At 37.3% G+C, this 20,248-nt stretch overlaps 1 protein-coding gene across 4 annotated transcripts in view; it reads right to left on the bottom strand.

The window, feature by feature from the left end:
- The window catches only part of gigyf1a (GRB10 interacting GYF protein 1a), a 40,436-nt gene that overhangs the window by 17,855 nt on the left and 2,333 nt on the right, over nucleotides 1–20,248 (bottom strand). For all 4 annotated transcript variants that reach the window (XM_079867711.1, XM_079867710.1, XM_079867709.1 and 1 more), the window contains exons 2-9: nucleotides 16,889–17,422; nucleotides 14,791–14,854; nucleotides 11,657–11,786; nucleotides 6,870–6,965; nucleotides 4,230–4,344; nucleotides 4,041–4,149; nucleotides 3,132–3,325; nucleotides 741–970 (exon numbers count right to left, since the gene is read on the bottom strand). In XM_079867711.1, coding sequence (XP_079723837.1) covers nucleotides 741–970; nucleotides 3,132–3,325; nucleotides 4,041–4,149; nucleotides 4,230–4,344; nucleotides 6,870–6,965; nucleotides 11,657–11,786; nucleotides 14,791–14,825 — 909 coding nt within the window. In that variant the 5' untranslated portion in view covers nucleotides 14,826–14,854; nucleotides 16,889–17,422. The remainder of the gene's footprint in view (nucleotides 1–740; nucleotides 971–3,131; nucleotides 3,326–4,040; nucleotides 4,150–4,229; nucleotides 4,345–6,869; nucleotides 6,966–11,656; nucleotides 11,787–14,790; nucleotides 14,855–16,888; nucleotides 17,423–20,248) is intronic.

Below are 20,248 nucleotides of genomic sequence, written 5' to 3' on the forward strand. Positions count from 1 at the left end.
CACATCTCCCACATTCTTCTGGCCCACATACCATATGGAATCAGGACACGGTGCGTTTACACCTGTCCACATCAAGTGGCTTCTGTTTCTGGATAACAGATCAGATCTCGCATTCCCGTCGGAAAAAAAGAAAAGAAAAAAAGGATGGCTCCGGTGCAAAGTCGACCTGAAGTGGTGGGTTTTCCTTTAAAAACAGTTTTCAGTCGGGGGACATTTTACAAATCTCGCAAAATGAGGAGGATGAAGAGGCTGCAAGTGCTAATAATGTGGATTGATGCCGTAATGGAAACGGTTCAGAGAAACGTATGGGTCCGAGAACTTTACCAGCTGTGTTGGGAAAAATGCGCGTTCTTTACAGAAAATGAATGGTTCTGCATCTTTAGGGTGCGAAGGCAAACATTTCAGTATATCTGCGATGTACTTCACACTCGACTGTATCGCAAAACCACACAGCTCTCAGTTCCGGAGAGAGGAGGGGGAGTAATGACAGTGGGCGGGGTTTTGTGTGACGTCCACCTGTGAATGCAGACATGAAGGCTGGATTGCGTTTACATTACACTGAGATCCGATCACAATGCGTCCTCGACTACCTCCGAACCTGGACACGCTGATCGGGGATTTTCAATGTGTATGTGGACAACATCCGGATACAGGTCGCATGTTAATGCCAAGTGTCAACGCAGCCCTAGAGGCTGTGTATGGCCAAATAAGTCATTAGAGACTAGATCTTAAGGTCTCACCTTAATACACATAAACGCTCCAGAGGAATCAAAGGTTCCCATTTCTCCATCTTCCTCATCAGTGCACCACTCTGGCAGACCGTCTCGCTCATCTTCTGCTCCATCGCTGCCTGTTCTCCTTCTGCCTCCCTCATTCCCTCCATCCCGGAAGTCGAAGTCAAACTTCCTGCGGCGAAGTGTTTCACCCGGACCAGTGTGTTCCCGCCAACCAGCCGAGCGAGGACCACCATCTAGGAAAGAGAAGCATAAGTTTTGGCTCTGTACTTTTTGTAATGTTTTTTTTTTTTTTTGTTGAAAAATATTACTCTCATTCTGCATCGAGTTTGCAGTAAAAATATGCTTTTATTCTCATAAATTGTCGTACTTTGACGCTGTGCTAAGCTAAAAACGGTTAGCATTTTAGTCTCCTCTAAATAAAATCACATGGTGTGGTCTTACAAATTTCTGATCAGTTTTGTTTATCAGTATCAGGGGGCAAATAAGTGTAATAGCTTCTTTTGTATGCAATGGTGTGATTCATCTGCATCTCCCTTTATTGTCACTTTTGATTAATTTAATGCATCCTTGCTTAATAAAAGCATTGACCCAATCTTTTGAACAAGTAGTGGTATGTTTAACATTACACAAGCTCTGTTTACACGATACATCGAAGGTGATCCACTAACAAGAGGTCAGCCAAGACCTAGGGTTAGGGCTGGGCGATATGGCCCAAAAAAAAAAAAAAAAAAAATCACGATAATTTTTTAATATCAGTCTATATCAATAATTATCACGATAAAAGTCAAATCTTTATTTCTTTCAAGTTTAAAGGCAGATTTTTGCTCCTAAATGAAAGTTGTAGAAACCAGAGCTTTAACTGTGGTTTTAAACTACTCTTTATTGTCAGAACATATCAGGACAAACACTTGCCAAACAGGTGAACATTTCACAAATCTGAGGTAGAACATTCAAACATTAGTCATTTTTCCTTAACAAAATAAATATATTTATTGGGCAATTTCTTACTTTCTGCATGTGCTAATTTTTTTGGGGGTAAAATGTAATATTCTGACTGTTTGAGTTTTATTAAACTTAACCATTGGTCATCCAGTATCGTGCATTTAGATCATGATAACCACAGATGAAACCAGGCATACCCTGTAGCACCTCACTATCATGGCAAAATGTAACTTTATGGTTTCTATGGTATTTGTATGAAAAACAGTAGCCTAAAAATAGGCTACTGTAATTATATTCCATTAGTCCTTTAATACATTGTCTACATTAATAATATAATACAATTCAATATGTATATCCCACATTTCATGGTGCAGTTAATATTACTAGGCTAACGTTACAGTAAATCCATGGTAAATGATGGGAATTTGTAGACGTTGCGTATAGTTGCGCGCAGTGTTTCTCCTGTTTGTCAGCGCTGTTTCATCTGCCTTTAAACTGGTTTAAATCACTGAGACATTTGTGTTCCTCGCTGAATTCTGAAAGCGCTTCTCACTGGATCTCGTGACTGAGACCGATCAGAGTAAACGCATCTGCTCTAGTGAGCTCGCGCCATCTCGCGCTGCGCTGCGGTTTGGACTTTGAGCCGAGCAGATAAAGGGTCCGTGTGGCGCACGGTTCAAATGAGTTTCGTTCCGCTTTTGGCGCATAAACATTATCAAACATTTATCGACCTCTTGATATCGTTTTATCGAGAAAAATTATATCGTGATAATTATCGTTATATCGCCCAGCCCTACCTAGGGTGCATCTCAATCAGCTCCCTAGTTCAATAGTCAGGGCACTGATCATAGAGAGGCTGTCTCAATCTCAAAATCCTTCCAGTGCACTGAAACATTAAAAAGTCCCACAATGCACCGTGAAAACCAGGGAGCATCAATGCTCACGTTGTTCCCTTAACAGAAGTTCTAAAGCACGAAGCAGATGTTTGATGTTTTGAAAAAAACAAACCGTTATTTAATTATATTTCAGCATAAACATACATCACTAGACAGGTACTTAACGATCTAGATGCATTTATAATTAATTTACAGCTAAAAAGTTTTTTATCATAATCATAATGTACATTTATCATAATGTACTTTAAATAACATTAGAAATATAAAAGTCAGAAAAATATCAGTTCTGCTGTTGTTCATAAATACGTTGTCATGTTACTATCAGTGTCCCGATGTGTAGTGAGCAAAGGTCCTTACTGGCCTTACCAGTGCCCGAATTCATGTGCACGATATACTGATTCACTACCTAGGAAGCTGATTGAGACACACCTCAAGTTTTAACTAGGGGCTTTCCAATGTCAAATAAAGTTAGTAAATAATTAGTAAAAAATTAATCTTTATGGTGAACCATTTCCTTTTAATGCCAAGTGCAAATGTGTGATGTGTAATGTGTTACCTTCTCTTCGTAAGCCAGTGATTCTCCAGCTGCCACCAGCCTCTGCCGCTTCCTCCTCCTCCTGTTCCTCTCTCAGCGTGCGCCAGTTGTCGCTATCAGAGCGCATGAACTCCTTTCTGCCAACTGGAGCTGCTTCCTCAAAGCCCAAACGCACACCGTCCCTCCGCAGAGGTTTCTCAAAACGCCGCTCACTTCTGCAGAAAGAAGAGAGAGAGAGAGATCTTATCAAGATGGCTTATGATTTGCTTCAGTAGGCCTCTTAATCTAGATTGTGCGCGGATAAAATTAAAAGGATTTTTATATCTATCGAGATGAGAGCTAAATAAACAAACTGAGATCACAATAATGGGAATACTACAAAAAAATATAATCGAAAAATATAAATAATTGGTTTTAAAATTACTTTCAAAAATGATAGGGAAAGTAAATCATTTATAATAATGTAAAAAATAAAAATTGTAATAAAATAAAATAAAAATAATAATAAAAATACAAAAAAAACTAAAAAAAAAAACTAAAAAAACACAAAAAAACACAACAACAAAACAAAAATGGTAGGGAAATTAAATTATTATAAATTATGTAAAAACAATTATAAAAAAACAATAAAATAATAAAAAACAAAACAAACAAACAAAAAAAAAGGTAGGGAAATTAAATAATTTATAATAAATGTAAAAAAAAAAATTAAACTAACTAAATAAAAAACTTAAAAAAATAAAATAAAATTTTATATATATATATATATATATATATATATATATATATATATATATATATAATAAAAAAAATATATATATATTTTTTATTTTTTTTTCCTTTTTATTTTTTTTTTCTTTTATAAAAAAAAAAAAAAAAAAAAAAAATCAAATAAAATTTTAAAACACAACAACACAAAAATGACAATACCTGTCATCCCAGCTCTGGCTGCGATGGATCTCTCGAACGCTACGACCAAAACCACCCTCTACTTCCTCACCGCTTCTTTGGTAGAATCCGCCCTCTCCTCTTCCTCGACCTAAACACACGCCATAAACTTCAGCATCTCCGCCGATACATGAATAATTTACACACGTACACATAAATAGATCAGCTTGCCTCGACCGCCTCGCACGGTGCCTCTACCTCGATTCACCCCAGCTGGGGCAGCTCCGCCCCCTTTACCCATAAGCCTCAGCACAGCCACACTGTTGACAGACATGGAGAAATTCCTCTGCAAGGAAAAAATACACAAGGAATGAAACCAGGACCTCACCAAAAACAACAAGATCGGTGTAGATAAAAATCACTGTAGTGCCAAAGGAGTGTGTGTATGTATGTATGTATATATGTACACACACACACACACCATGCGCGGGTTGATCCAAAATGAGCGGGTGCCTGCGGTCACCCACAGTTATGAGTCATCCAAAAATATTTTTAATGATATTTGGGTCGCGGTCGGTCGGGTCGTTTGAAATAAAGATGCCAATTAAACCTTTGTAATTTATATAGTACAAGCCTACCTGTTTTTGTTCGTCTAAAATGCGTTAATAAAAACTTTATTAACATATTCTATGCCTGCATTTTGTGCTTGTGAGAGCTTCAATTGGGCATCCACATGGCGAAATAGCCTAAGCCTACTAATACAAGAGGGAAATCCTTATTCACCTTTTGAATGTTGAGCGTTATTAACTTTTGAATAAATGCTGACGCGGGACAAAATGCCCGATTTCCCAACACGTTGAACTGAGCAATGCCATTGTACCATTTTAATAGGCTACTTTTAAACGCATATAGCTCAGTAATGTCAGTTTTATGTATTTTCTGAGAGGGGGCTGGGATTTTTGTTGGGAAAGTCGGGGGAGAGACGCACACTTCGATTAGACTGGATAAACACATGCAGCATCTTAATTGTTAAGAAAATGAAACGAAATAAATGAATAAATCAAGCCTTTATTACATAACACTAGGCTCTATCATACAGCATTCAGAAAAAGAACAGTTTGCACTCCTAAGGGCTTTCACACTTTTCCAAAAGTGGGCCTTCTCTCAGTTGACCTGCTGATGAATTCTTCAAGCAGGGTCGAAACATAAACATCGCATTCATCAATAATATGCATCTAGACAGCCTGAAATGGAAAATGATGGGCCGCTGCACCTTTGAGCGCACCACGTCAGGGCCTGAAACATTTCTCTCCTCCACAGGCTGGATTAATGGATATTATAGGCCAGGGAGGCTGATGGGGGGCGGATGGGAGGCGGGGCGGCCACACCTCCCCCACACCCCTAGTTCCTACGTCTATGGCCCAATGACGCTACGATGAGCATTTACTACTCTTAAAAAATGCGGGTCAGGTACAAACATTTTTTTTTTTTTTTTTTTGTGGCTCGAGTTAGTTGAAAACGTCGGTCGGGTGCGGGTTGTTTATACATTGACCCGCGCATCACTGACACACACAGTCAAACCAAAAATTATTCAGACACCTTGCAATCCTCACTTAAATAAATTAACTAAAGCAGTGGTTCTCAAACTTTTTAGAGTGGCGTACCCCTTGAGGCTTTTAACATCCTTCTGCGTACCCCCTCTCTGCAGTCGCACCTTTTTCAGTAAGGGACAATATTTGCCCCCTTAAATCGATTTTTAAATCGACCTTTACAAATACCTTTATAAAAGAAATAATGCTTTAAATAAAATAAAACTGTTCAAAAGAGGAATATGCAGTGATGGTAAAACGAACTGATGCTTTGAAATATTAAATTAAAACCGCCAGTAGGTGGCGGAAAGTTACTGTCTTTATGAGTGAGTCATTGAGTCATTCATTCATTCAGTAATGAAGCAAGTGGCTGTAATTAAGAATGAATCATTGAATCACGATTTGTTCAAAGCCGCAGATTCGCTCACAAACACTGCTGTGGCTTTCGTTGGAGCTATTATTTTGTTGCAAAAAATACTGACAATACTGTTTTTTGATCATCACTGTATATCAATACCTTTTGTTTGTTGAGCTGTTTGTATAAAATCACTGTCACATTTGCAGTCGTGTGGATATTTGTATAATATGTGATCAACATTAAACACAGGAACTCACACAGGGTATGTACCTGTATCGAAGAGAGTTTGAATATTAAATCGATCTCAATGCACAGTCTACTGTCTATATTTGTTCTTCGTGCTAGTAAGTACTAAATCCCCACTTTTACAAAGGTAGGCTACATTGTCGAGAACGGCAGTATAGCGCGTTTTGCTAAGGCAGCATAATCTGCACGCAACCTACAGTATCATATACCGCTTATGTGAATGCAGTCAGTTTTGACCGCAAAAGATGAGGTAATTTGATCGGGTGTCATGTATTTAACGCATTTTACCTGATAGAAATACATGCTTAGTTTTAATATTATTTTTAAGATGTGGTAGAATTAAATGAATGGCAAAACTCAGTATTTTGTTCGCGTACCCCCTTCTGTCACCTCACGTAACCCCGTTTGAGAACCACTGAACTAAAGTGTCCTGCACCCATTAGTAAAAAATATTAAAAAATGATATCTGGTGTCTGAATAATTTTAGGTTTCACTGTATATGTGTGTGTGTGTGTGTGTGTGTGTGTGTGTGTGTGTGTGTGTGTGTGTGTGTGTGTGTGCAACTTCTGAAAAATGTGTCCGCCCCACCTCGGATTACTTTCACAGGATAGTGTGTGTGCTGCATGTCTAATCAGCCCGAAGCTCAAAACGCCAGACGTGTAAGTGTGCACTTCTCACCTGCTCCTCTTCAGTGAGAGCCAACAGTGCCAGTGGCTGTTGAGGCTCATCCTGCAGAATAGTAGCAAACTCCTTATCCTGCATTTCTTCAGGGACCTGAAAACACACACACAAGACTAATGACTCAATCTACTGTTGCAAATGACTGACTGAAAATATCAGTAAATTCACACTTGCTGGACAGAGAAACATGAAAGGTTTGGACTGTGCTTATCCGAGTCAGGTTTAACCCTTCTCAAATATTTGGTACAGCACATTTTGAGCAAGTTCTCTTGAAAGGGCACTGCATCGAGGGAACACCACATGAAGTGAGCGACTGAATCAATTCACAAAAGGGCCTTTCCTTAAGGCTGTTTGAGAAGTGTACATTACATTGCTGTTCAAACGTTTGGGGTGGGTATGTTTTTTTATGTTTTCGAAAATAATTTTCTGATGCTCACCAAGGTTGCATTTAAAAAAATATATAGAGTAAAAACAGTAATATTGTGAAATATTATTACATCTTAAAAGAACTGTTTACTATTTTAATCATTTCATTTTCATTTAAAAATTATTTTTTTTTTTCCTGTGATGCAAAGCTGAATTTACAGCATCATTACTCTTCAGTGTCACATGATCCTTCAGAAATCATTCTGATATGATGCTTATTGTGCTGATAAATATTTTTGTGGAACCCATGACACTTTTATTAGAATTCATTTATGAACTGAAAGTTCAAAAGAACAGCATTTTTTTTAAATGGAAATCTTTTGTAACATTATGATTAGTGTTGCAAAATCGATCTACAATTGCATCTACCATAAAAGTTTGCAAAAGTGTATTAATTTTTGTTATTTCCATCCTAAGGAAATGTGACCATTAAGTTTGCATGACGGTAACATGGCTACGAACTAGTCAACTTTTAGATGTAACAATCAAATCAATTTGCCTAAATAAAAAAAAAAAAGAAAATCTATTTTTTTTCCCACAATACTGGTTAGGGATGTTAACGATTAATCGATTTATTGTCAATAATACATTCAATCGATAAAACTAACCAGGTTCATGCGCGTGCGTGCTGCTCAACCACGAAACATGTAAAGTGAGCGTGCAGGGTTATGTTTGGGACCATTTTACACCATCATGGCTTTAAGTTTGTAAGTGCATTCGCAGCTTTTTGTTTTGTGCAAATGTAAGTTGTAATATTGTGTAGGCCTAACGTATCTATATCTGATTGATCTCACATAGGATGCATTTGGTTAAGAATTAACAGCTCAAACGGCAATGCACGACTAATAATGACTATGATTGGGACTGTCATATTACATAACACTATAAAGAGAACAATATTGTAATAAAACATTGTGAATTATTTGGGTTTAGTTGCCGTGTTTCACCGCGTTGCTCCAGGAAGAACGCGTCCACAACATTTAGTAACTTAGTTCAAGTTCACTTGTGCATTCACGTCATTTTGTGCAGATATAATTTGTAATTTAGCATATATCTGATTAATCTCATATAGGATGCGTTTCTTTGAGTTAAATAACACGCTACAGGTGTTCATTCAGCGCGTGCTGCTCAAACAGCAATGCACGGCTAATAAAAACTATGATTGGGACAGTCATATTACAAACTGTAACATGAGAACACTATTTTATTAAATCGTTGTGAATTCATTGGGTTTCGTTGCCGTTTTCAGTGCGTTGTTCCAGGAAGAGCACGTCCACAACACATTCTGACATGCGCGCATCTGAGGCGGCGTTGGTGACACGTTGTATTAGTCGTTATATTTTATTATTAAATAAGTAATTTAATTAAATGATCTATCACATCGAAACATTTTACAATCCTACTAGCCCTTTATTTAGCTTAAAACCCCTCTCATTCATTCACATCAATGAATGAATGAGAGGTGAACATAGCGTTTTGAGCAGCATTTGCACACCCAGTCATGCTGTTGGCTATATGACACTGCAGCAGACGCATATTGCAGTATTAAGGCTAACGATTAATCGATCGTTAATTTAAACGACGATCGATCATGGGAATTTGTGAAAATTGACATCCCTACTACTGGTCCTACATAGAGACTTGAGTGGCTGGATTTCTTAAACACTTTTCAGAACATGCTTAAACACGCTTGGTCAGTGCTCACTGAATATTTCTTCTGCAACAAAATAAAACTATGGTAAATGATTATCCTGAGTCTCTACAGTCGATTTTTTTGTTGCAACAAAGCTCTGGCACTGCCGTTGCCCATGGAAAACTTTATGACTTGTGTCAGTACTGGTAAGAAATTTTTTGCATTTTTAAGTCAACCAGTGGAAACATGTACTTGACACACTGTGTGTTAAACCTCAGGCCATGTGAACTCCACTAAAGACGTCCATTAAGAGACAGTAAGAACAGGTTAGAGAAGTTCACTGTTCAACAGCATACAAAAAAAGTAAAACTTGACTTTTACAAACGTAAAAAATAAATGTCTAAAAAGGGGTTTTCCTGCATTGAAAATACTCCAATTCCACAATTTTTGAAGTACTGTAGCCAATCACAGACATATCTGTGGAACGTGTGAACGCAATGGCCAATCAGATGTGTTTAAGTTAGTCAGAATCCACTCAACAGTTCTCAGTTCAGCAAGAGTTCTGCACACTCACGAATCCTTTCATTATAACCAAGGCCTAAAATGAACACCAAATGCGAGTAATCAGCAGTTGGTTGGTAACATTTTTATGAATTCTAACAATGTAGATGAATGACGCTCGGGAAAGTTGACGGCCCAGTTCTGCATTGCCACGAAAGTTTAAGCCTTGCCAATTTAAATATTCAAGCGCAAGAAGATGCGAAAGGGAACTCAATTAGTTATTTACGTGCTGTGTGGAAAGTTTTGCATGCTACACATCCGAAGCGCATGCCCAGTAAGCCAGACAGCGCACAAATACTGAACTGAACTCTCATTCACGTCTTATTGTGCTTGAACAGACAAACTGACACAAAATTGTGTCAAAAAATGCCCGTCTCGGCAAGTATCCTAGTAAACAGTCAGTGAATGCAAACAGCAGAGAAAAACAACTTTAAAAACACTTTAAGAGTAGGTCTTAAAGTGATATCAGCCTAATATTTCTGTTGCTGTCTGTGTTTTTAATGTTAATCAAACCAAGGACAAAGAAAAAACACTTTACTTATTCTTTACTTTATTCAATGACTCTACCTGAAAACTACCGTTTACTTCTTTTAATAAGGTTTTAAATTCATTTTAGTAAGGTTAGTAGTTTCAGCTGTGGTATCGAAATTGGAATTGAGAACTGTTAAGTTTCACCAGAACCTAAAATGTTGGTGCCATAACTGCCTTATAACGGTTTCATGGCCAGTAAAAAATATGTATGGCCGGTACATACAGCATAGACAGCTTGATTTATTATAATGGGAATTCGCAAGAGTGCAGCTTTGTGAATATCGCTTTGTAATTGACAGCTTCGGTGATTATAAGCGCAGCGATCTTTGCTTGCTTTCTGTATATAATATATAATTTTCATGCTGCCAACTACACATTGCAAAGTTTCTGGATTTACAACCTCTTTAAATGTGTGATGGATGGGGAAAAAAAATCTTATACTGTATGTCAAATGATCTGTGCATTAGGCTAAGTCTTGGGAGTGTAAATGCAAAATAATAGACCTGTCGCCTTTTCTATGTAATGCATTACTTTGTTGTTAATTTTATTACTAACTTTTTAAATCAGTCACTCAGTGATTTTTTACACAATTTACAGAGTTTTAAATATAAAAATAGTTCTAAGCACTTTGTTTTGTGATCTTTCCTGACAGTAATTATTTTAAGTTAATATTACAAACTCTCGCAGTTCACATGGGTAGAGTACCATGTTCATGACCGTGTTCATCCGCCACCACCGAAGACCATTTTTGACCCAGGAAATACCTTGCTAAATATCTAATAATGTCACTCTTATGGTGCATTATCATATCAAGCAAATTAAATCTACCAACATAAAGACTGTTCATCCGAAAATTGTGTGATCACTCAAATTACTTTTTATTACTTATTTTTTTCTAAAAAAAAAAAAAAAAAGGTTATTTAGCGAAATGTCCAGGCTGCTCTTTTCTATTCAATGGAAGTGAAGAGACCAGGGTCTGTCAAGCTCCAAAAAAGGCAATAATACAGCAGGATGCCATAAAAGTAGCCCATTAAAGTTGTAGTCACACTAGCAAAATTGGAATCCATTGTGAAAACATTGACACACACATACTAAATCTCAGATTTTCATGGATTACTAATGAAATAACTGGATTTTGCCAGCGAAAATTCACAGAATAACTGCAAATGTGACCATACCTTGTGAGTTACATTTTAAATCAAAAAGTCGGGTGAAGAACAGACCTCAAATTTAAATAATTATTGACTAAAAATCTTTACTGTCGTCACTGTCTACTTTCACTGTATGGAAAAGAACAAAAACATTTGGCTGGATAAATCCTAATCGAGTTCCACAGAAAAAAAAAAAAAAAAAAAAAAAAACATTTTGAGCATCATATAAACTTGTTTTATAATTTTTTTGGTATAAACTGACAAGGTTAGCTGATTTAAATCGGCCAAGTACACATAGATAATGAAACTATTTTTGTGAAAAAAAAAACAACAACAAAAAAACAACCTTACTATGATATTCAGACTTGTCATGTCATGAGGTAAAGATGCAAGCACAATCATGGCTCACTGAATGCTGGGATATCACCTAGGCTTTAAAACTATGCTACCAAAAACCAGATTTGTTTCAAGCATTTTCCCACCTTGTTGTCTTTGACATAAAGTGCTAGCATCTCCTCTCGGCCGTAACGGTACTCGGCCAACTTGTACTTTGGCATAGCAGGAGAGGCAGGAGGGGAAGACACACTGCCTCCACTGGAAAGTGCTCGAAGCCTGAGAAAGAGAGAGATAGAAATCAGATCAAAAGAGATTCAACAGCAACAATCTGGAAGCTTCAATGAGAAATGCTCCAGTCTTGGCTAGCGTCCAAGGGCGGCCCTGACAATCCCGACTCTGTGTCCTGATTTATTTAGGATCTCTCACACTCATTTTCAACTGATATGGTGCTGAAGCTTGGACAGTGGAAACTGGTCAGTGTTTTCATTTTTAACAGGCGAACTATGACAAGTGACTACGTTATCACAATCACAAACAGAGCAGCAGTATTATGAGTTGAGATATAAAAAAATAAAAATAAAAATAATAATATGATTCAGAATCTTTTTTGCCATCATGAGCTGCATTTAGTTACTGTTAGATGTTAAACCTAATGAACAAATACTAAACAATGCCAATCAAAAACTTGGGGTCAGTAAGATTTGAAAGAAACGAATACTTCTATTTAGCAGGAACACATTCAGTTGATCAAAAGTGACATTAAAGACTTTTAAGATGTTATCAAATACTTCAAATAAATGCTTTTGAACTTTCTATTCATCAAAGTATCCTGACATTTTTTTTTTAAATCATATTTTCCACAAAAACATTGATACATTCTTTTTAACATTGATAATAATAAGTTTCTTAAGCAGCAAATCATCATATTAGAATGATTTCTGAAGGATCATGTGTGTAATGGGAGGGAGTAATGATGCTGAAAATTCAGCTTTGATCACAGGAATAAACTACATTTTAAAATATATTAAAGCAGAAAACAGATCATTTAAATTGTAATATTATTGCATGATGATATTACTATTTTTGCTGAAGAAAAACAAAAACAAAAAAAAAACCTAAAATCTTACCGACACCAAACTTTTGAACTATAGTGTATATTTTGTAATATTTAATTTTAGAAAAACAGGAAAATCAAGTGTCTGGAGTTGCTGTGTGAGATATTGTTTATAGGAACTGAACGCTTACAGTATAAACAGCTCTGTTGATTATAATGGGAGAGATCTGGTTTTGTTGTGTGTCAGTCTCACCAGAGTTGTTGTTTTGACAACTTTACTCAGTGCTGACACTATCCCGCCTCCAGCATCTGACGTTCCTGATTTAAACCCTGCAGCTTTTAGAGGCCAGTGCAAAGTTGTTTTTCCTGCCTGAAACCACATTTCAGCGGTGGACGGGAAACATGTGAAACGGCACCGGCTGAGGCACCTCGTCGGTGGAAAAGGGGTTGCAGAGCTGTTGGTGGCTTTGTAAACTTTACATAAATACTACCCTGCCGAGATAAGCTGATGGAGAAGGCTTTGAGGCAACATACCACCCCTGTATTGTACATGTCAAACCCAGGAATTCACTTTTGTTGGCTGAGGACCAACTATGCACAGAAGAGCCTTAGTTCAGCAGAGAACCACGCCTAACGGTTTAATTTCTGCATAATCATTTAGTGTGTGCCAAGAGGAGATACAGGGAGAGAAGGGGGTTGGGAAACAGGGAATGACAAGAGAGAATGAGAGAGAGAAAGAGAGAGAGAGAGAGAGAGAACGAGAGAACGAGAGAGAGAACGAGAGAGAACGAGAGAGAGAACGAGAGAGAGAACGAGAGAGAGAACGAGAGAGAGAACGAGAGAGAGAACGAGAGAGAGAACGAGAGAGAGAACGAGAGAGAGAACGAGAGAGAACAAGATGGGAAACAGGGAATGACAAGAGAGAACGAGAGAGAGACGAGAGAACGAGAGAGAGAGAGAGAGAGAATGAGAGAGAGCGAGAGAGCGAGCGAGCGAGAGAGAACGAGAGAGCGAGAGAGAGAATGAGAGAGAACGAGATGGGAAACAGGGAATGACAAGAGAGAACGAGAGAGAGACGAGAGAACGAGAGAGAGAGAGAGAGAATGAGAGAGAACGAGAGAGAGAGAGAGAGAGAGAATGAGAGAGAGAGAACGAGAGAGAACGAGAGAGAGAGAGAGAGACCGAGAGAGAGAGAGAATGAGAGAGAGAGAGAGAGAGAACGAGAGAGAGAGAACGAGAGAGAGAGAGAGAGAGCGAGAATGAGAGAGAGAGAGAGAACGAGAGAGAGAGAGAGTGCGAGCGAGATGGGAAACAGGGAATGACAAGAGAGAACGAGAGAGAGAGATGGAAACGGAATGACGAGAGAGAGAGAGAGAGAGAGAGAGAGAGAGAGAGAGAGAGAGAGAGAGAGAGAGAGAGAGAGAGAGAGAGAGAGAGAGGGAGAGAGGGAGAGAGGGAGAGAAGGGGGTTGGGAAACAGGGAATGACAAAAAAGAGAGAGAGAGTTGGGAAACAGGGAATGACAAAGAGAGAGAGAGAAAGAAAGAAAGAGAGAGAGAGAGAGAGAGAGAGAGAGAGAGAGAGAGAGAGAGAGTTAGGAAACGGAATGACGAGAGAGAGAGAGAGAGAGAGAGAGAGAGAGAGAGAGAGAGAGAGAGAGAGAGAGAACCTTGCAGAAATATGGGGAAAGTAATGCTGGGGAAGATAGTTATGAGTATTATTCTAAGGTATTATGATTAGCTCATAGCATGCTAAGCGGCAGTTTTGAAGGTCACTGCACTGAAGTGGTTTTGAATGGAAAAATATATTCAAAAGTATTACTATAAATGATATACATAGAAGCTATTTTAGCCTATGTGACAAAAGCTATGCATTTTTGCACATTGTATTGCATTACATCTCTCTTTATAGATTTTCAGATTCAGTCCAGTGCGATTCAAAATTGAAAATCAAAATATTTTAACCTTGAAGCAAAACAGTAGGATTTTTTAAACAAAGAAACGCAAGATGTAAAAATGATGGTCAGATTATCTTGATTCCACTGAAGCACAATATGCACTAAATTTACAAATGCAACTAAAACAATAACTAAAACCCTGGTGCTCAAAAAACATTTCTTATTATTATCAATGTTGAAAACATTTTAATATTAAGAGAACAAAGAAATGAGAGGGATCTGGCAACAAGAGAAGGAGACAATAAAACGAACGGAAGAAAGGGATTTTACCATTCTGGGCCAAAGTTAAGTGTTTCAGCAGTCATATTCTTCCTTCCTTCTCGGAGGTGAAAGTCTACAAACAAAAAAAACCTGAACATGAGCATACAACCAACTCAAATATGTTGCAAGCACACTTCCCGTCATCAGTACACACAGATTCTTTTATTACATTGATTGCAGTGTGCACTGCCATACTTCCAGATTAACATCTGAGAGCAGTAGCACCGGTGCCACTAAGTGTTTATTTCTTGGAAATGCACATTTGACAGTAAAGCACGAGCTTGAGTTGAGATGCACATAAAATTAACTTTATATTAACAACAGTAACATTTAAAAACCTAATTTTATTAAGGAAAATTTAAATTTTTTTTTTTTTTTTAGTCATCACATTAAAAATAACATTTAAATTGGATAATATTTAGAGCTTTGAAGTGCTGGAAAAAGTGAGAAGCACATGAAAGTCCTTGTAAAAAAAAGTGCTTGAATCTCACTCTCGAAAAGGATGCATGAACCCTGTAAAATGTAAAAGCATTTGACTTTCTGCCACAATACCATGGTTACAGTTAGCCTTACTATATTAAATGCATTGTGATGTGAATGTTGATGATTTGTGAAAAGCCAATTATAACTTGTTCGCTCATGGCACTACGTTTCTCTTGGTTTCCACGTCAGCACTGTTTGATCTGATATCTATGGTTTATAACAGAATTCTGCACTGAATTTGAATGCTTCCCACTATATCTCGCAGTGCTGTGTAGTAACAATGTCGAGATCTGCCAGCGAGTAAACCTGTTCTGAGAGCGTTCTGCGCTGTCTAATATTGGTCCGACTCAGAGCTAATACACTGTCCGCACAGCTCAAACAAGAAGTGCGGTTTCACTCCACTTTAGTTTGCCGTTTGATGTTTTTATATGCAACAGATGACAGCTCTTATCAGTAGGGCAATACAAAATTTTGTCGCAACGGCAAGAAAAAAGGACGCAGTCTGGAGCCCTGATAATGCACACACAACTGCAAGACATATATGGGTGTGTATATATATATATATATTAGGGGTGTGACGGTTAGCATATAACCGTGAGACCGACGGTTATAGTTGAACACCACCATTACAACTCTATAACCGCCAAAACCGTGTTATTAAAATATTTTTTACAAACATTTTTTTATCATAGAGAATGTTTAAATACTAATTAAAAACAATTGTTAACAGTCTGTGTTATTAATGGTCTAAGTCGTTTCCAACTGTATTTGATTCTTTGCCAAGTAGGCTACCCCCTGACCGACCGCCAATCATTTGAGATAGAAATAAAAATAAAAATAAAAGCTATGATATAGTGATGTGTCATCATTATGAGATTTATTAAACAAATGAAAAACATTTGCAATAATAAACATTAGCAATGAACATTTGCAATCGGGAGACATGGTTTTTACCACTTAATGAAGTTTTGTTTTGTAAATCATCAGACATGATTTTTACCACTTCATTAAGTTTTGCTTTGTAGAAAGCATTTCTTTAAAGCGAATTTCGTTTTGTACAAATTGTATCTTAATTTTAATAAATGTTTCATCAACCAATTGCATGCATTTAATAAATATAAAGCAAATATAGGAGACAATATAACCGTGACATTGAGGCTCCGATGCGCCGCGTTCACTTGCATTGCATTGTGAAGTTGAACTAGAGCGCATCTCATCGTAAATTAATGAAACTCAGCGTAGGCCTATGCCTCATACATTAGCATTAAATATCTTTGCTGCATCCTTTCTAGAACAGACAAGGGCTTTCTTGCAGCTCGTATCATCAGAGCATTGCATCGTCCATAGACCGCAAAACAATCGGCGGATGCGGCTTTGAAATCTGGTCAAAAACCGTTGGTGCGGATGATGAGTTATGTGATGTGGTTGTGGATGAACTAATACCCCATCTGCGTATCTCTATTGATAACAACATTGAACACTACACAAATATTAATTTTATTCAAACTAAGTTGTCCTATAACAGACGAACGTCACGAACGTCGCATATATATATATATATATATATATATGTGTGTGTGTGTGTGTATATGTGTAAACACAGCCGTTCATATGTTATTCTTACCCTGTCCAGGGGAGTGGCGCAGGCAAGACTAGGCTGGAGCAGGTCTGGGTGAGAGGGCTGAAAGGTGTGTGTGTGTGTGTGTTTCAGAGCTAACTTAAAGAGAGAGGAGGGTTATAGCTGCCTTATTCAGGATGTGTGTGCAGGAGAGTAGAAATACAAAAGGTCAGAGATGGTAAGAGCTCTCGTTCACAGCCGATGAAAACAAACAAATAAAAACAACTGGAGAACCAAAACAGTGAACGAAAACCCTCTGAAATTAGTAATACCTGTAGGACTGCAAAAACTGCAGAGCTTTGATACTGACGTCTAAAGTCGATTGACTGCAGGGAACAAACAAAAGACTAACAAACAAAATAAAGAGACTAATTTGTTGATAATACAGCTGCCAGAAGCAGTTATGACCACAATAAGCTTCTCTCTTTCTCTATCTGTGTGTGTCTTTCTGACTCTTCCTGGTGTACTGGCAATGCTGTGTGGACCAGGTCCCAGCTGGTGACCCTCTCCTCACGCCGACAATCCCTCTCCCTCCTTTACCTGCAGGAGAAACAAAGACAACTTTTCAATATTGTGGACTAAATGCAAGTACAATAACCGAAGTTAGGGCTACAAGATATTGAAAAAAATGTGATATGTGACCCTGGATCACAAAACTAGTCATAAGTCGCATGGCCAACGATACATTGCATGGGTCAAAATTATCGATTTTTCTTTTATGCCAAAAATCATTAGGATATTAATTAAAGATCATGTTCCATGAAGATATTTTGTAAATTTCCTACCGTAAATATATAAAACATTTATTTTTGTGAGTGAATGCAGCACAATCGCGAACATAAATGGACAACTTTACCGGCGATTTACTCAATGTTTCGATTTTTTTGCACCCTCAGATTCCAGATTTTCAAATAGTTGTATCTCGGCCAATTATTGTCCTATCCTAGCAAACCATACATCAATGGAAAGTGTATTTATTCAACTTTCATGTGATGTTTAAATCTAAATTTCAAAAAATGTACCCCATGTGACTGGTTTTGTAGTCCAGGGTCACATAAGTGATATTCGCTAATGCTTTAAGTGTGTAAAATAAATTTAAATGATATATAAATGTATAAAAAACTGAAAATGATAACCACAAATGGTTCACATTCTTTTAGTGAGAAGAAAGCATCCCTACTTCTGAAAGAAAACAGCTGTTTTACAGTAAAATTACATAAAAAAGTAGGCCAAGTCATTTTAACGTCAGTGTAAACTTAACTACATTAGGTTTATTTAACAACAGACATTAAATAAGATGCAAAAATAAAACGCTTAGTCTTCACTGTATGAATTAAATATATACTGATTGAAAGTTACAAAAGTTATTCAGTCAGGAGCAGTGTGTGATTTTCTCTTAGGCCGATTTTTTAAATGTATTTTTAGCCAGCTGAAAACGCCTTGCTATGGGCGCTTGAGAGTGTTTTGGCAGCGCACGAGCGCAGCATTTTTTTCAGTTGAGACACTTTGCTTGTTATGATACGGAATATCCGCGAAAGTGTTACTAGAATCCGATTTCACACATATTTTGTTTCTGTGTTGATTCTATATTAAAAAGTCATACAATGTAACATTTTCTCTGGCTCTTGTTTTAAATAATTTTGTTCCGTTATTATGCGTGTTGTTGTCATCTGTTGACGTTGTACAAGCAGAATGTGGCGATTGGTCGGTGTGGTATTAGTCCCGCCCCTCCTCCACTGTGATTGGACGGTTGGGTAAAAAGTGACAGTGATGAGCGCTGCGTTTTACTCAAAGTTGAACATTCTTCAACTCTCGGCGACCTGTAAAAAATGCAGAACGCTCAGCGCTTCAGCGTGAAAAAAACAATTTAAAAAACACGCCAGCCGTGTGAAAAAACGCTTTGGTGGACACACGGCCTTAGTCTTTTGTTGTTTGATTAACATTAAGCCTACAGACAGAAGCAGGTTTATTAGGCTGCTGTCACTTTAAGAGCTGCACGAACCAATATATTATTACATGCACACTTGCTTTCTCAACTGATTACTCAGCTTAAAGGGACAGTTCACCCAAAAATTTTAATTCTGACAATAATTACTCTCTCATGTCGTTCCAAACTCGTAAGACTTTCGTTCATCTTCAAACACAAATGAAGATCTTTTTGATGAAATCTGAGAGATTTCTGTCCCTCCATTGACAGCTACGCAACTACCACTTTGACGCCTTCAAAAAGTTCATAAAGAAATCGTAAACTAATCCATATGAATTGAGCGGTTTAGTCCAAATTATCTGAAGAGACTGGATTGCTTTATATGATGAACATTTTTTTTTCTGATTTCAGACTTTTCCTAATCTTTTTAAAGTACTAAAATCATTCAGTTATTATAAGCCATTACGATACGTATATTTGCAACATTCAATAATTTCTAACTGAAGCCCTTTAAAACACAGAAAGGTGGGAAGTACAGCTGTCTGTGTCTGTTAGTATCCTATCAATTTAAAGGCCAAGCATGCATAAAAATAATCTTTCTCTTTTTAAGAATATTCTTCAAGATATTGTCTTTAAGAAACGTGACCACAAACGAACCTAAATAGACCTGCCTTAGTGGAAACATGGTGTTATCTTAAAAACTGTTCATTTGTGGCAAAGTTCCCCTCAAGTTTTCCAGAAGGCCTATATTTTGGAAAGGGCAAGTGCAGCTAGATTTAAGCTGAAACCTTTCTCGATTATTGACATCTGCACAGCACAACTAGAAGAGTTTGTGCAATCAGAAAAACATGGAGATGGAAAAGAAACATTTAATTTGCACCCACAGATGTCATAGCAACAGAAATATCCAAGCAACAGAACAAACCGGTGAGAATAAATAGTATTCACTGGGGGAGTTGGGCTCTTAAAGTACAACATGCATGTCAGCCCAAGAACAACTAAAGACACCTGTAACTTAAACCTCAATTATAAATACATTAGTATGCCTGAGAGAGACTGCTCATAATTCATTGCTGAACTACAATGTCGTGAACAGCTGGCTCAATCAGGAGAGAAAATTTGATTCAAAGAACAAAAAAACTAATTCAGCAATCCTTATACACATCTATCTATATATATATATATAATATATATATATATATACACACACTAATAAAGACATGCAAATTAACAAATACATGTTTAACTTTTTTATTATAGTTGATAAAGATATTAAAACACAAGTTTTACTAATATGGATGTTTATAGTAATTTCATGTGCCCTAGTTTGTTGCAGGCTTTGATTCAGTTTAAGTTCCTAAAACCAAAGTCAATTACATCTTGAATATAATTTGATTAACTAAATTTAAAGGGGGGGTACAATGGTGTTTCATGTATTC

Source organism: Squalius cephalus, assembly GCF_949319135.1.
Source record: "Squalius cephalus genome assembly, chromosome: 3".
Classification (NCBI taxonomy): Eukaryota; Metazoa; Chordata; class Actinopteri; order Cypriniformes; family Leuciscidae; genus Squalius; species Squalius cephalus.